At 43.3% G+C, this 18,184-nt stretch overlaps 1 protein-coding gene across 3 annotated transcripts in view; it reads left to right on the top strand.

The window, feature by feature from the left end:
* Positions 1-18,184, top strand: part of LOC119967148 (pleckstrin homology domain interacting protein) — a 322,696-nt gene that overhangs the window by 11,293 nt on the left and 293,219 nt on the right. For all 3 annotated transcript variants that reach the window (XM_038799297.1, XM_038799295.1, XM_038799294.1), the window contains exons 5-6: positions 1,256-1,406; positions 1,505-1,603. In XM_038799297.1, the coding sequence (XP_038655225.1) occupies positions 1,256-1,406; positions 1,505-1,603 (250 nt within the window). The remainder of the gene's footprint in view (positions 1-1,255; positions 1,407-1,504; positions 1,604-18,184) is intronic.

Raw genomic sequence — 18,184 nt, 5'->3', positions numbered from 1 at the left:
CTAGAAATGCTTTGATATTCAAATATTCTGGAGCAATTTCATGTGATCATCCCAGTCTTTATTTAAGGGATTGATAATCAAGGTGATAACTGCTCTTTGCAAGCTGCTGGCCTCTTGTTTATCAAAGCACACTGCACAGTGTTATGTCTAAGTCTTGCTCAATTTATGACCTAAATATCTGTAGTCATATGTTGGCCTCACAAAGTAATGATGGCAGATTTCCTTCCCTAAAGTACATAGTGGACCAGATGGGGTTTTACGACAATTGACAATGGTTTCATGGTTTAATTTCATTTTTTTGTTGTTGTTGAATTCAAATTTCACCATCCGCCATGGCGGGAATCGAACCTGAATCCCCAGAGAATGATTCTGTGTCTCTGGATTACTAGTCCATGTATAATACCACTACACCACTGCCTCCCCTATGTAATGAACTATATTACAAAGTACACATGTATGACTCAGTAGATGAAGCGATGGCACTTGGTGCTGACCTCAAAGAAAGTAGCCTGCAGAGATCTACTGATCTCTGTGGCATAAATTTCCCCATTCCTGACAGTACTTTGAATCCAGCATCACGCCGAGGGATCTCCAGGTCTCCTGCAACAGTGACATAATCAAGCAGGATAAGCAGCTAATCACATTGAAGTATACTCATGCACTGGAAACCAGAAAGCAAAATGCATTGATAATCCTTTCCTTTATTATTATTTTGCAAAGAGCAAAATAAATGATTGTGCCATACATCTGGGATTAAAGCAGAAGCTGATTATAAATTTTTTTAAAAATGTGTAATTTTGGGCAGAATTCGGAAATTTATATTCCACAAATATAAAGTCAGATTTCCATGACCGGAGAGGTTTTTCAGAACATAGCATGCCATTTCGAAACCCATTTTCACCGAATTCAACAAGATCAATCTTTTTAAGGGTTTTCACAGCAATTGTAATAGTGCGAAAGAGCAAGATCTTGTCAATTCAGTCATCTCTTTTTGATTGTAGTCTGCAGGGATTTCAACCGTGTACCCTAGAGATAAGCATGGAATCACTGACAACTATCTCGGATTTCTGTGCTTAACTGTGCACATCGGTATTCCAGAATTGCTGTCAGTTTTAGAGGATAAGGATGGTGAACGCTGACAATTTTACCACCGTTTCTGCTGCAGAATGGTCTTGTGTAGCGTGTGAACCCAAGTATCTAATAATTTCTCATGGTTATTTCTGATGAAATTTTTTTTTTCTGTGTATTAAAAAAGGTGAAAACTCATAGACACGTAGCTCCAGATCATCTTCTTCAGATATGTCAGCGACTTGGACCTCTCTTAGAGAAAGAGACCCCACAGAGTGTCCCAGGGGTGCATTCGTTACTGGGAGCTGGAAGACAGTCTATGCTTCGAACAAACAAAAGTATGTGCCGCTCAGCAGTAAAAAATATATATAATTTTTCTCCCATGGTGATTTGTTTTGTGATGATTCTGGATTTTTTTTAATTTTATAAAAAACAGGTTGTAAACATGTCGTATGGAAAGGATCGGCACTTGCAGCATTGCATCGAGGGAGGCCTCCTGAGCTACCAATCAATTATGGTAGCCCACCTAATATAGGTATGTTTATGTTGCCGCTATAATAAAAGCAAAACACTGTGAATGCTTCAAATCTGAGATAAAAACAGAAGGTGCTGGAAATTGAGTCTGTGGAGCATCTGTGGAGAGAGAAACAGTTAATATCTTAAGGCCAAGACGACGTTTCTTCAGAATTGTCAGGCCTGCTGAGTTTTTCCAGCAATTACTGTTTTTTAAAAATTATATTTATGTTGGTAATGTTCTCTATTATATTTTACATTATCATATCGAGTAAGGTGAGGGATGGCAAAACTGGGCGAATTTCATAGACGTTTGTGCATCATCGGGTTTGACATGTTATTAGAGCAAAATAGGTAAACATGACCTCATCATCTAGCTCTGCCTTAAATATATTCAAAATCTCTGCTTCCACTGCCTTTTGAAGAAACGTTTCCGAGACTCATGACCCTCTGAGAGAAAATAACTCTTCTCATCTCTGTCTTAAATGAGCGACCCCTCATTTTTAAGCAGTGACCCCTAGTTCTAGATTCTCTGACAAGAGGAGACACCCTTTCCACATCCACCCTTTCAATTCCCCTCAAGATCTTAAAGGTTTCGATTATGTTTCCTCTCACTCGTCCAAACTCTAGTGAATACAAATCCAACTTCTCTAACCTTTCCTCATAAGACAACCCTCCCATTCCTGGTATTAGTCCAGCAAACGTTCTCTGAACTGCAGCTAATGCATCTATATCTTACATTAAATAAGGAGACTGATGCTGCACACACAACCCCAGACATGGTCTCACCAATGTCATGTGCGACTGAAGCCGAACCTCTCTACTTTTGTGATCAATTCCCCTCACAAATTATAACACTCTATTAGCTTTCCTAATTATTTATTGTTCCTGTATTCTAGCCTTTTGTGATTTGCCCATAGGACACCCAGATCCCTCTGTACGCCAGAGCTCTGCAGTCTCTCATCCAAGCTTATTTGTTATTCTTCCTGCCAGAATGGATGATTTCACATTATAATTAATTTGCCATATTTTTGCCCTCTCACTTAACCTATCTATGTAGCCTCCTTAAGTCCCCTTCGCAATTTACTTTCCTACCTGTCTTTGTGTCATCAGCAAATTTAGCAACCACACCTTCAGACACTTCATCCAATTAATTTATATAATTTGTAAAAGTTGAGGCCCAGAACTGATTCCTGTGGCACACCACTCGTCACACCCTGCCAATCAGAAAATACCCATTTATATCAACTTTCACAGAATACTACAGTGCAGAAGAGGCCCTTCGGCCCATCGCGTCTGCACCGACGCATGAAAGGCCCTGCCCTGCCCACCTAATCCCACTTGCCAGCACTTGGCTCATAGCCTTGAATTTTATGGTGTGCCAAGTGCTCATCCAGATACTTTTTAAAGGATGTGAGGCATCCGGCCTCTACTACCCTCCCAGGTATTGTACTCCAGACGTCACCACTCTCTGGGTAAAAACATTTTCCTCAAATCCCCCCGAAACCTCACACCTCTCACTTTGAACTTCTGTCCCCTCGTTACTGACCCTTCAACTAAGGGGGACAGCTGCTCCCTATCCACCCTGTCCATGCTCCTCATAATCTTGTATACCTCAATCAGATCACCCCTCAATTTTCTGTGCTTCAGAGAAAACAACCCAAGCCTATACAACCTCTCTTTATAACTTAAATGTTCCATGCCAGGCAACATCTTGGAGAATCTTTTTTGCACTCCCTCCAGTGCAATTATATCCTTCCTATAATGTGGCGACCAGAATTGTACACAGTACTCCAGCTGTGGCTTCACCAAGGTTCTATACAGCTCCATCATGACCGTCCTGCTTTTGTAATCTATGCCCCGATTGAGAAAAGCAAGTGTCCCATTTGCCTTTTTCACCACCCTGTTAACCTGCCCTTCTGCCTTCAGAGATCTATGGACAAACACGCCAAGGTCCCTTTGTTCTTCAGAGTGTCAGACCTTTCATAGTATACTTCCTTACTAAAATACTCCTTCCAAAGTGTATCACTGTACACTTTTCAGGGTTAAATTCCATCTGCCACTTATCCGCTCATTTGACCATCTCATCTATATCTTCCGAACCCATAACATTAACCTCACTGTTAACCACCTGGCCAATCTTTGTGTGATCAGCAAACTTACTGATCCTACCCCCCACATGGTCATCTATGTCATTTATATAAATAGCAAACAATAGGGGGCCCAGCATGGATCCCAATGAGATGCCACTGGTTATTGGCTTCCAGACACTAAAATAGGCGTCTAACATCACCCTCAGTCTCCTACCTCTGTCAATTATGAATCCATCTGATCAAATCACCCTGCATCTCGTGCATTTGACTTCTTAATACGCCTCCCATGTGGGATCTTGTTAAAGGCTTTGCTGAAATCCATGTAAACCTCATCAACTGCACTACCCTCATCTATACACTTGGTTACATTCTAAAAAAAATCAGTCAAATTTGTTAGGCATGACCTCCCTATGACAAAGCTATGCTGACTATCCCTGATCAAACCTTCCCTCTCCAAGTGGAAATAGATTTGGGTACCCAAACAGGTGCCGGAATGTGGCGAATAGGGGATTTTCACAGTAACTTCATTGCAATGTTAATGTAAGCCTACTTGTGACACTAATAATAATTATTATTCTTCTGTAGGTTTCCCCACAGGTAACTCTTTTCAGTCTACCTTGGACAGATCCTGCCTTATTTTATTAAAATTCTTCTTCCCCCAATCTAAAACCTTTTTTTGCAACTTGTCTATTTCTTTGTCCATAACAAATTTAAATTGAACCATGTTGTGGTCGCTACCCCTCAACCACCTGTCCGGCTTCATTCCCCAGAATTAGGTCCAGCAGTGCACCATCCCTTGTTGGATCATCTACATATTGAGCTAAAAAGTTCTCCTGTATACATTTAAGAACTCTGCTCCATCTATGCCCTTAACATGGTGGCTATCCCAATATATTTTGGGAAAGTTGAAATCACCCACTATAATGACCCTATTATGATTTTAACACACATATTTGCTCCACAATTTCCCATTAACTATTTGGGGGTTCTATAATGAACACCTAGCAACGTAGCTGTCCCTTTTTTTATTCCTAAGCTCTACCCACAAAACTTCATTTGATGCCCCATCCAAGATATCATCTCTCCTTACCGCAGTAACTGCCTCCTTAACTAATAATGAAATCCCTCCTCCTCTTCTACCTCCTCCTCTGTCTTGTCGGAATATTCTATATCCCGGGATGTTTAGCTACCAATCCTGTGTCTCACTCAACCATGTCTCTATGATACCTATTATATCATAATTACACGTGCCAATCATCACCCTTAACTCATCCGTTTAACTTTAATACTCCTGGCATTAAATAGAGGACATCCAGCCTTGTCTTATCCCTTGAAACTTACTACCGCTATATTCCCTCTGACCTGATTGCTTTTTTATGTTAAACTGTGTCCCTATTCTGCTATCAGTCTGTGTCCCCTCCCTCTGCCAAACCAGTTTAAACTCTTCCCAACAGCACTAGAAAAACAGCCAGCAAGGACGTTAGTTCCGCTCTGGTTTATATTTAGACTGTCCCGCTTGTACGGGTCCAACAACCGTCCCAGTGGTCCAGGAATCTAAAACCCTCCCTCCTGTACCAACTCTTAAGCCATGCATTCATCTCTGCTATTCTACTATTCCTGTACTCAGTGGCGCATGGCACTGGGTGTAATCCAGAGATTACAACCCAAGAGGTCCTGCTCTTTTAGGGGCTGGTTTAGCACACTGGGCTAAATCGCTGGCTTTTAACGCAGACCAAGGCAGGCCAGCAGCACGGTTCAATTCCCGTACCGGCCTCCCCGAACAGGCGCCAGAATGTGGCGACTAGGGGCTTTCCACAGTAACTTAATTGAAGCCTACTCGTGACAATAAGCGATTTTCATTATTTTTTCATTTTTCATTTAGTCTGTTGCCTAATTACCTGAATTCTTAATGCAAGACCTCATCCCTCTTTCTATCTCTGTCATTGGTACCAACATGTACCATGACCTCTGCTTCATCACCCCCCCCCCCCTTCAGGATGCCCTGCCGCCGTTCAGTGACATCCTGGACCCTGGCACCAGGGAGGCAACACACCACCCTGGAGTCTTCTTCACAATCACAGAAGCGCCTATCTGTGCCCCGGACTATGGAGTCCCCTATGACTATTAGTCTTCTGCACTTTGACCCTCCCTGCTGAACAACAGAGCCAGCCGGGTGCCACTGCTCTGGTTGTTGATCACAGTTAGAGCACTGCATTTCAACACTAATTAATTAAGTCAAAAACTTTGTTTCCTGTTAGCCAGCCGATCTTCTATCGACGCCAATGTTACCCCCCACTCCATGATGTTTTAGTCCACCTCTGTTGTGGCACCTTATGAATGAAATGAAAATGAAAATCGCTTATTGTCACAAGTAGGCTTCAAATGAAGTTACTGTGAAAAGTCCCTAGTCGCCACATTCCGGCGCCTGTTCGGGGAGGATGGTACGGGAATTGAACCGTGCTGCTGGCCTGCTTTGGTCTGCTTTCAAAGCCAGCGATTTAGCCTTGTGCTAAACCAGCCACAATGCAAATGCATACCCTTATCAAATGCATTTCGTACTGAATGATAAGGAGGCTTGTATTGTCAACTAGTGACCAGTAGAAGTAGAATTAAGACTGCCCACATTATTTTGCATACATCCGAATCGAGGATTATAACCTGAGAGACATCTGTGGGCTCTGCATGAATACTGCATGAAATGGACAAAGCAACAAGGGGTGTGAGATTTGGAAGGTCTCGAAATGTAAAAAAAATAATAGGAATGAACAGTCTTTACATGGAAACATGCATCAAAGTGAATTACAACACTATATCTAATATGTGTTTAATTCCTGGAGATGGTCAAGAAATTTAGTACAATAATTGTTTGGGATTATGCCAGGTGAATGTTGATCAATGAAATAAAAGAAAGAAGGGGAGGACTAATTATTCATGAAAAGTGAATAATCCAATTTTGTTGAGTAAGTTTGATGATGAGAAAAGTGGGAAAGTGATTATTCATAACTCAATGACCAGTAGGGCTCAGCAACCAAATGACATAGTCAGGAGGTTGAGAGGTCAAGGCCCACTCCAGGTCTTGAGCATATCATTTAGACTTGTTTAAATGCAGTGATGACAGCACTGTCAGCGGTGCAGCCCTTCAGGTCCCCTTTGCTTGTTCCAGCAGTTCATGTGGATATTAAATATCCCATGACACTCCAGAGAAGTGCACGTGTCTCCCCAGAGTCCTTGTGATCAGCCTTCGCTCAACCAAAGCCGCTAAAAACAGATTAGCTGGTCATTCAGCTCGTTGCTGATTTTAGCAACTTGTACACAGAATGGCTGCAAAGTTCATCTTCATAAGTCATTGCTCTTCAAAGTAGTTCCGTGTACGTGAAATGCTTTTTGCAGTGTTGCTGAGATACGTGAGAAGGTACTGTCTTTTCTAAAATAGTTTGATAGTGCTAAAAGGTTGTAACCGTGATTATGCTAAGGTGGGGTAGAAGTAAATGTGACCTGATGCAAGTTTGTTTTTGTGGTTCTTCTGAAAAGGTGTAGCGTCTAGGGTTAGTAATCACATGGTAGATAAGTAGAGGATGTTTATCCACAAGTGAGACTGACTTCAGATGAGGATCAGTTAGAAACATGGTGATGCTAGAATGCCTCAATTTGAAACGTCAAATCTGAATGCTGTTAGGGGTAAGTAAAAACCTAGGAAATCAGGCAAACACCATGGCAGAGAAATATGTTTGAAAAATGTTGAAACGTATTCAGTTGTGTTAAAAAATGTTATTAGTAAGATTAAATGACAGAATAAAGAGAGTAAGAAACAAGAAAATTTGTTTCAAGCAGTAATCCTGGCTCTCCGTTGGCATCATCCCTGGTGAGTCTGTGAACCCCCCTCAACCAATCAACCACCACCGCTACCAAATACAAGTCAGCAAAGCACTCGAGGATAAATACTGACCAAAATCTGCTATAAAATCAGCAATAATCTGGGTCATGGAAAAGTGGCAAGTGGCCCCTCTTTTAAAATTCTTGTGATTTCTGGTAGGGTGAGTGAACAATCCAGCATAAACATGTCTGTTTGACTTTTAACCTTAATATTTGCATAGAGTAAAATTTCTGCGGCAGGTTGGTCAGTGACTTTAACTAAAAGGTGTTCAACCAGTTCTTTCTGTACATAACCAGCGGGATTCTCCCTTCTGGGGACTAAGTCCTACGCCGGCAGGAGAACAGGTGCCAACCACTCTGGAGTCAACAGCCCCCGGAAGTGCGGAATTCTCCATGCATGCGCAGATCGGCCGGTGTATTTTGCCGCATGAGCAGGGGGTTCTCTTCTCTGCGCCGGCCATGGCGGAGCCCTACAGGGGCCGGCGCGAAAGGAAGGAGTGCCCCCACGACACAGGCCCGCCCGCAGATCATGGGCCAGGTAACCGTAGTAGCCCCCCCCCCCCCCCCCAGTCTGATCTCCCCGCGCGCCCCAGCCGGTCCCGCTATGTGGGACCATGCGTAACCCACGCCGGCGGGACTGGCCCATTGGGGCCTGGAGCATTGCCGGGGAGTTGCTGCCAACGGGCCCTGATCGACGTGTCGTGAACCCCGCGCCGCCCGAAAACTGCCGCCATAGAATAAGACAGCCGGCGGAGAGGCGAGATTTGCCCCCCCCCCCCGGGGATTCTCCACCCGCCCAACATGCCTCAAAAAGCGTAAGAGGAGTTGGAGATTTAAAAGCGCGGGAGGGGAGCCGGAGATTTGAAAGCGCGGGAGAGGAGTTGGAGATTTAAAAGCGCGTGAGGGGAGCCGGAGATTTGAAAGCAGGAGAGGAGCCACCTCCTCGCCAATGGGGTTGAGTGAATGTCAGGTAAGCTCGTTCTTTCTTGCTCTCTTTTTCTTGTTTTATCAGCAAGTTATCTAGAGGGGATGTCAGGGAAGGCAGTGCAATGTTCCTCCTGCAGAATGTTTGAGGTGAGGGACACTATCAGTGTCCCTACTAATTTCACCTGTGTGAAGTGCACCCATCTCCAGCTCCTCAAAAACCACGTTAGGGAACTGGAGCTGGATGAACTTCGGACCATTCGGGAGGCAGAGGTGGTCATTGATAGAAGCTTCAGGGATGTGGTTACTCCGAAGAATGAAGATAAATGGGTGACTTTGAAAGGGGCTGGGAGGAAGCAGTCAGTACAGGGATCCCCTGTGGTCGTTCCCCTTAGTAACAAGTATACCGCTTTGGATACTGGTGGGGGGGGGGGGGGGAGAGAACTTACCAGGAGTAAGCCGTGGGGTACAGGTCTCTGGCACAGAGTCTGTCCCTGTTGCTCACAAAGGAAGGGGGAGAGGAGTAAAGTATTAGTTATTGGGGACTCCACAGTTAGGGGGACAGATAGGAGACTGTGGGAACGAGAGAGACTTGCGGTTGGTGTGTTGCCTCCCAGGTGCCAGGGTCCGTGATGTCTCGTATCGTGTTTTTGGGATCCTTAAGGGGGATGCGGGGGAAGCCCTAAGTCGTGGTTCACATAGGCACCAATGACATAGGTAGGAAAAGGGATGGGGATGTAAGGCAGGTATTCAGGGAGCTAGGGTGGAATCTTAGAGCTTGAACAAACAGAGTTATTTTCTCTGGGTTGCTACCGATGCCACGTGCTAGCGAGACGAGGAATAGGAAGAGAGAACAGTTGAACACGTGGTTACAGGGATGGTGCAGGAGGGAGGGATTCAGATACCTGGATAATTGGTGCTCATTTTGGGGTAGGTGGGACCTCGACAAACGGGATGGTCTACACCTGAACCAGAGGGGTACCGATATCCTGGGGGAGACATTTGCTAATGCTCTTCGGGAGGGTTTAAACTAATTCAGCAGGGGGTTGGGAACCTGAATTGTAGCTCCAGTATACAGGAGGTTGAGAGTAGTGAGGTCATGAGTAAGGTTTCAAGGTCGCAGGAGTGTACCGGCAGGAAGGAAGGTGGTTTGAAGTGTGTCTACTTCAACGCCAGGAGCATCCGGAATAAGAGGGGTGAACTTGCAGCATGGGATGGTACCTGGGACTTCGATGTTGTGGCCATTTCGGAGACATGGATAGAGCAGGGACAGGAATGGTTGTTGCAGGTTCCAGGGTTTAGATATTTCAGTAAGCTCAGGGAAGGTGATAAAAGAGGGGGAGGTGTGGCATTATTAGTCAAGGACAGTATTACGGTGGCAGAAAGGACGTTTGATGAGGACTCATCGACTGAGGTAGCATGGGCTGAGGTTAGAAACAGGAAAGGCGAGGTCACCCTGTTGGGAGTTTTCTATAGGCCTCTGAAAATTTCAGAGATGTTGAGGAAAAGATTGCAAAGCTGATTCCGGATAGGAGCGAAAGTAACAGGGTAGTTGTTATGGGGGGTTTTAACTTTCCAAATATTGACTGGAAACGCTGTAGTTCGAGTACTTTAGTTCGAGTTCGAGTACTGGGTCAGTTTTGTCCAATGTGTGCAGGAGGGTTTCCTGACACAGTATGTAGATAGGCCAACAAGCGACAAGGCCACATTGGATTTGGTACTCTGTAATGATCCAGGCCAGGTGTTAGATTTGGAGGTTGGTGAGCACTTTGGTGATAGTGACCACAATTCGATTACGTTTACTTGAGTGATGGAAAGGGATAGGTATATACCGCAGGGCAAGAGTTATAGCTGGGGAAAGGCAATTATGATGCGATTAGGCAAGACTTCAGGTGCATAGGATGGGGAAGGAAACTGCAGGGGGTGGGCACAATTGAAATGTGGAGCTTGTTCGATGAACAGCTACTGCGTGTCCTTGATAAGTATGTACCTGTCAGGCAGGGAGGAAGTAGTCGAGCGAGGGAACCGTGGTTTACTAAAGTAGTTGAATCACTTGTCAAGTGGAAGAAGGAGGCTTATGTAAAGATGAGACGTGAAGGTTCAGTTAGGGCGCTTGAGAGTTACAAGTTAGCCAGGAAGGACCTAAAGAGAGAGCTAAGAAGAGCCAGGAGGGGACATGAGAAGCCCTTGGCAGGTAGGATCAAGGAAAACCCTAAAGCTTTCTATAGGTATGTCAGGAATAAAAGAATGACTAGGGTAAGAGTAGGGCCAGTCAAGGACAGTAATGGGAAGTTGTGCGTGGAGTCCGAGGAGATAGGAGAGGCATTAAATGAATATTTTTCATCAGTATTCACACAGGAAAAAGACAATGTTGTCGAGGAGAATACTGAGATACAGGCTACTAGACCAGATGGGATTGAGGTTCGTGAGGAGGAGGTGTTAGCAATTCTGGAAAGTGTGAAAATAGATAAGTCCCCTGGGCCGTATGGGATTTCTCCGAGGATTTTCTGGGAAGCTAGGGAGGAGATTGCAGAGCCTTTGGCTTTGATCTTTATGTCGTCATTGTCTACAGGAATAGTGCCAAAAGACTGGAGGATAGCAAATGTCCCCTTATTCAAGAAGGGGAGTAGAGACAACCCCGCTAACTATAGACCAGTGAGCTTTACTTCTGTTGTGGGCAAAGTCTTGGAGAGGATTATAAGAGATAGGATTTATAATCATCTAGAAAGGAATAATTTGATTAGGGATAGTCAACACGGTTTTGTGAAGGGTAGGTCGTGCCTCACAAACCTTATTGAGTTCTTTGAGAAGGTGACCAAACAGGTGGACGAGGGTAAAGCAGTTGATGTGTATATGGATTTCAGTAAAGCGTTTGATAAGGTTCCCCACGGTAGGCTATTGCAGAAAATACAGAGGCATGGGATTCAGGGTGATTTAGCAGTTTGGATCAGAAATTGGCTAGCTGATAGAAGACAAAGTGTGGTGGTTGATGGGAAATGTTCAGCCTGGAGTTCAGTTACTAGTGGTGTACCACAAGGATCTGTTTTTGGGCCACTGCTGTTTGTTATTTTTATAAATGACCTGGAGGAGGGCGTAGAAGGATGGGAGAATAAATTTGCGGACGACACTAAAGTCGGTGGAGTTGTGGACAGTGTGGAATGATGTTGCAGGTTACAGTGGGACATAGATAAGCTGCAGAGCTGGGCTGAGAAGTGGCAAATGGAGCTTAATGTAGAAAAGTGTGAGGTGATTCATTTTTTTAAAGGAGTAACAGGAAGACAGAGTACTGGGCTAATGGTAAGATTCTTGGTAGTGTGGATAAGCAGAGAGATCTCGGTGTCCATGTACATAGATCCCTGAAAGTTGCCACCCAGGTTGATAGGGTTGTTAAGAAGGCGTACGCTATGTTAGCTTTTATTGGTAGAGGGATTGAGTTTTGGAGCCATGAGGTCATGTTGCAGCTGTACAAAACTCTGGTGCGGCTGCATTTGGAGTATTGCGAGCAGTTCTGGTCGCCGCATGATCGGAAGGATGTGGAAGCATTAGAAAGGGTGCAGAGGAGATTTACAAGGATGTTGCCTGGTATGGAGGGAAGATCTTATGAGGAAAGTCTGAAGGACTTGAGGCTGTTTTCGTTAGAGAGAAGAAGGTTAAGAGGTGACTTAATTGTGGCGTACAAGATGATCAGAGGATTATATAGGGTGAACAGTGAGAGCCTTTTTCCTCGGATGGTGATGGCTAGCACGAGGGGGACATATCTTTAAATTGAGGGGAGATAGATATGGGACAGATGTCAGTGGTAGGTTCTTTACTCAAGGAGTAGTAAGGGCCTGGAATGCCCTGCCTGCAACAGGAGTGGACTCGCCAACATTAAGGGCATTTAAATGGTCATTGGATAAACATATGGATGATAATGGAATAGTGATGAAAAGAAAAAATGATGTAAATCGCTTATTGTCACGAGTAGGCTTCATTTAAGTTAGTTTGAAAAGCCCCTAGTCGCCACATTCCGTCGCCTGTTCGGGGAGGCTGGTACAGGAATTGAACCGTGCTGCTGGCTTGCCTTGATCTGTTTTAAAAGCCAGCGATTTAGCCCAGTGTGCTAAATGGGCTGTAGATGGGCTTTAGATTGGTTTCAGAGGTCGGCGCAACATCGAAGGCCGAAGGGCCTGTACTGCGCTGTAATGGTCCATTCTATGTCTCAGTGTGTTTATTTTGCTCAATATAATTGCCGTTACATTCGTTGAATATTTAAGCCAGTGCCTTTTCCAGTTTGCTGAATTTTCTGAAGGAAATTTGTACTTCTCTTCCTTTATTACGAATCACTCCACTGACATGGTCATCAGTATGGTCTGGATGAGTCTAAGTAGCAATGGCTGAAAATTATACATCACCATTGATTTTATAGGAGATGACAGGGCCATAATATTTTAGCCAAACACATAGATCATAAAATCCCCCACAGTGCAGAAGGAGGTCATTTTCCTCATCGAGTCAGCACCAACCCTCCAAAAGAGCACTCAGGCCCACCCCGTCTTATCCCTTATCCTAACCTGCACATCGTTAGACTGTGGGAGGAAACCGGCGCACCCGGAGGTAACCCACGCAGACATGGGAAGAAAGTGCAAACCCCACACAGACAAGGCCAGAATTGAACCTGGGTCCATGGCACTGTGAGGCAGCAGTGCCGACCGTTGCGCTATCGTGCTGCGGCAAGATTCCCAGCTGGGACATCTGGGGAGGTGGTGGAGTAGTGGTATTATCACTGGACTATTATATTTTGGAACCCAGGTTCAAATCCCGCCACTGCAGATCGTGAAATTTGAATTATATAAAATGTGAATTAAAGTCTGATCTTAACTATGAAATCATTGTCGTAAAAACCCATCTGTTCACTAATAACCTTTTAAAGAAGGAAATCTGCCACCCATACCTAGGTCTGGCCTACATGTGACTTTATCATCCGCAGCAAGGTGGTTGGCTCTTAACTGCTGTTTTGAAGCACATATGCCTCAATTATGGGGAAAATGCAAATGTGTCCAAAACTGATGATGCAAATTTCCAGCAAGTCCTGACCCAGTATGTAGTAAGATATTTTGAAACATTGTGATCATCTGATGAATTTTGTTACAGGTGGGGCTGTTTGAAGGAAAATTTGCAGATGTGTAAAATAGACTAAGATGTCATCTTAAGCAGAAAGCTGGGTGTAGTGCCAATTGCAAGGTGCATAAGCCCAATAACATTTTATTGACTTAATAAAAGCATTAATTGCATTTCATGCTGTTTCTCACTATAGAGCTTTTTGAGGAGAAAAAGAAAATACTGGGAGTTCATAGCAAGTTAACAGCACCTAAAAGGCAAAGATTGGTTAATCTGCTAGTTGTAATCCTCCATTAGAACCATGTTTTTTTCCTGCTCTTTAAAAGAAAACGTGTTGAGCAGAAACCTAACCTGACCTGCCAACAGGGCCAGGTCAGGGACTGGGTATTCTGTGATGGGCACCTCACCTCCTGACTACTTTCCACTATCTGCATTGCAGAATGGTGGGGGAATACACTCAAGTTACCTGAATGAATGCAGCTCCAATAAGGCTCAAGAAGCTTGACACTATTCAGGATAAAGCAACCTGCTTGATTGGCACTGCATCCACCACCCACTATTGGTGCACAGTGGCAGCAGTGTGAACTATCCAGAAAATAGTTTGGGCAACTTGCCGAGGCTTCTTCATCTGCATAATCCAAACCTTGCAATGTTTACTGCCAAGAAGAACAAGAGAAGCAAAAGCTTTTCCAATATAGTCTTCAAGTAATACACCATCCTGACTTGGAAATATGTGGCTGTTCCTTCCTTACCTGTGGATCAAAACTTGAGACCCCCTTCCTAACAGTAATGTTGGCATACCTACACCATGTATACTGCAGTGGTTCAAGAAGGTGGCTCACCACCATCAGCGCCTTGAGGCCAATTGGGGGTGGAAATAAATGCTTGCTTTGTCAGCGAAGCTGCGTACCATGTGCAAATAACACAAAAGTGCTGGTCATTGAACGTTTTTCCATTTTAGGCTCCCTGTTTTAGCATTCAACATTGTTGTGTCTGGTCTTGTATAACAAATGTAGAGCAAAGCCCACTCTATTCTTCACTAAGCTCAAAAGAATGCCCCTTCTACACCAGTGTGTTTTATTTTCCATTCTCTACCTAACATCCTTAAACATCTGTCTTGGTGATATTACCAATTCATGCCAAATTCATGACAATATTGTGCTGTGGGTCCAAGTTCACAGTGATCTGGATTAAAGCTGACTGAACTGATTATTACATGTCATCCTTAATAGCACCAAAATGGGACAATATTAGGCTAATTAAGGGTGGTAAAGGGTGGTAAAATGAACACTTACCCAAAGAGACATGTGTTGTTATGGATTGACATGAGTTAAAACTAAAACAAAATAAACAATGCTGGAATGACAGTATGCACCCATAGAAAATGGTGAACAATGTGGGTGAATAGAGACTTGAGATTCAAGTTATTAAGTTTTGGATATTTAGTTAGATAAAAAAAGGTAAACAACATTTTAGGCTTATAAAATAGGAGTAAAAGAGAAAATAAGTAATTATTTGAATACAGCATTGGTGAGACCACTGATTACTGTGTGCAATTTGGATATCATATTATTTAAAGGACATTAAAGCTGTGGGAAGTGTTGATTCACCATAACGATGTGAGAGGTGGGACACTAATTCTGAAAAGAGATTTGAGGTATTAGGACAACACCCACTGGAGCAGAAAAGGCTAATAGGGAGTTAGGTTGGGTTACCAAGCGGTGCAAATTATGTTACAGTTGTATAAGGCACCACATCTTGTGAAGGATTCATTGCTGTAGGATGGGGTACAGTACAGATTCACCAGAATGAAACTGACACTAAAAGGGTTAAAGTATGAGGAAAGGTTGCACAGATTAGTATTGTATTCCCTTGGTTATTAAAGATTAAGGGATGATTTAATAGCGGTCATAGAATTTACAGTGCAGAAGGAGGCCATTCGGCCCATCGAGTCTGCACTGGCTCTTGGAAAGAGCACCCTACCCAAGGTCAACACCTCCACCCTATCCCCATAACCCAGTAACCCCACCCAACACTAAGGGCAATTTTGGACACTAAGGGCAATTTAGCATGGCCAATCCACCTAATCTGCACATCTTTGGACTGTGGGAGGAAACCGGAGCACCCGGAGGAAACCCACGCATACACGGGGAGGATGTGCAGACTAACCCTAACCCTAATTTGGACCTAACCCTAACTCTAACCCTAATTTGTTAAAGATGATTGAATGATTTTATAGTGTAGATAGAGAGAAATAAATTAATCTGGTAGGTTAATCCAGACAAATGGTATTGAAAGCTTGAACTCTTTTCCCTTAAAAAAACAAATGAGACTAGGTCAATTGAAAATTGAAAACTGAGAGTAGCAGATTTTATTAGGCTAAGGTATTAAGGAAAAGGAGTGACGTTGGAGATCAGTCATGAGCAACAGACTTGAGGGGAAGAATGGTGTACATCTGTTCCTGAGTTCCTATTTAATAGAGGGCGTTAGTTTCTGAAGGATTTGACGGAAAGATTATGTCCTTGAGTTGATCAAATGATGATTGAAGGGTCACTAAAACAGTGAATCTTTTCTGAAGATAGAGAAATTTGTCTTCACAGAAAGTTGTTGCAGCGTGAAATGCTTTGTCACAGGGAATGGTTGAGATGGTAAAGTAGTGGTAATGTCACTGGACTAGTAATCCAGAGGCCCAGAACAATGTTCTGGGAACATGAGTTCATATCCTATCATGGCAGCTGGTGGAATTGAATTCAATTAATAAATCTGGAATTGAAAGCTAATCTCACGATTATTGTCAAACCCATCTGGTTCACTAATGTCCTTTAGAGAAGGCAATCTGCCAATCTTACCTGGTCTTGTCTGCATGTGACTCAAAACCCGCAGCAATGTGGTGAACCCTTAACTGTCCTCTGAAATAGCCTTAAAACTAATCAGTTCAAGGGCAATTCGAGGGCAGCAAATGTTGCCCGTGCCAGAATCCAATGAAAAAATACAAAAAAGAGACCATTGCATCCTTAACGGAAAATTGGATAAATATTTAAGGGAGGGCGACAAGGCACGGAAACAGGTGAGACAACTTGCAGCACATCGGAAGTTTCCCGCCAAGCCACTCACCATCCAACTTGGAAATATATTACTGTTCCTTCGCTGTCGCTGGGTTAAAATCCTGGAACTGCCTCCCTAACAGCACCGTGAGTGTACCTACACCACATGAATTTTAGCAGTTCAAGAAGGCAGCCTATCACCACCTTTTCATGGGCAATTAGATATGGACAATAAATGCTGGCCTCGCTAATAGGCCCACATTCCATGAAATAATTTTAAAAAAAGATGAGATTAGTGTTGAATTGCTCCAGCAAAGAACTGGCACTGACTCCATGGGCTGAGTGGTTTAATTTTGTTCTTTGAAGAAGAAGCAATAAATTGATGATAGAAATGTCGTGAATGTTGTCTATCTGGATTTTCAAAGGTAATTGAGAAGGTGCTGCAAAGGAAGTCTATCAATGAAATTATGACACCTGAAATTAAGAGGAGAATTTGAACCTTGTTGTAACTAACAGCTGTATTTGTGTGGATAAACATAGTTTTGAATCCTGGGAATGAATGAATGCGAACCTCATGTAGATTTAACAGAATGTGCTTTAATTTTTATTTTCCCCAGTGAGTTGTCAAAGGATTTTGAATGGCGTATATATCTAACACTGTCTTTATCAATCAGCAGTCATTCTGATAGCAATAGGGCAGGTGGTAGTGAATAGCATGAAAGGACATAAGTATTGAGGTAAGATTTTGGCAATCTAAGAGAATCTGGGAGTGTTCTCTTCAAAGCAGAGCAGGCTAAGGGGAGATTTGATAGAGATGTTCAAAATCATAATATTGTAGTAGGGTTGGAAACCGAAGGACACATTTAAAGTTGTCAGGAATGCACGGCTTGAAAGGATGCAGCGGTAACTTTCAAAAAGGAATTGGATGTACCAAGGAACATTTGCAGGGTTATGAGGAAAGAGCAAGGGATTAAATTAACTGGGTACCTCTTTCAAAAGACAAACCTCTGCCTGTGCTGTAATGTCCAGTGTTCTTTAATGTTTCAAAAGTCACTTTTTTTTGCTGAACGTCAGTTCAGGACAAACGTCTGATGCAATGCTTATTCTTGTACCTTTTCTGAAATTAGGATTATGTGACAGCCCATGATATATCCAGTGAACTGGAGTACCTGTGACCATTGGTCAATGTCTAAGATACTAGAGGAATTTTATTGCATTGCAGTTGGAAAGTCAGGACAAAGTGATTTCTCTTTGTATTAGTGATGCTGTAAGTAAGTCGAAATGGAGAAGAGACACAAATGAATCGGGGGGGGGGTTACAGATTCACAAATCATTCAAAATAGCAACGCGAGTTAACAAAGCCATTACAAAATGAAAGCTAAATAATGGGATTAATTTCTAGAAGAATACAAATCAGAAGCTGAGAAGTTAAGTTACTCACAAATAGAATCTTGGTTCCACCACACTTGATATCCACAGTTCTGGCCTCCATATTGCAAAAAGGAGAATGTGCAAAAAGGATTGATGGGATTGATTACAGAACTGAGACGTTATAATTTATCAGGAAAC

The sequence above is a fragment of the Scyliorhinus canicula genome, chromosome 6 (genome assembly GCF_902713615.1).
Source record: "Scyliorhinus canicula chromosome 6, sScyCan1.1, whole genome shotgun sequence".
NCBI lineage: Eukaryota > Metazoa > Chordata > Chondrichthyes > Carcharhiniformes > Scyliorhinidae > Scyliorhinus > Scyliorhinus canicula.
Note: the sequence above shows the minus strand (reverse complement) of the source record. Positions and strands in the feature narration are given on the sequence as shown.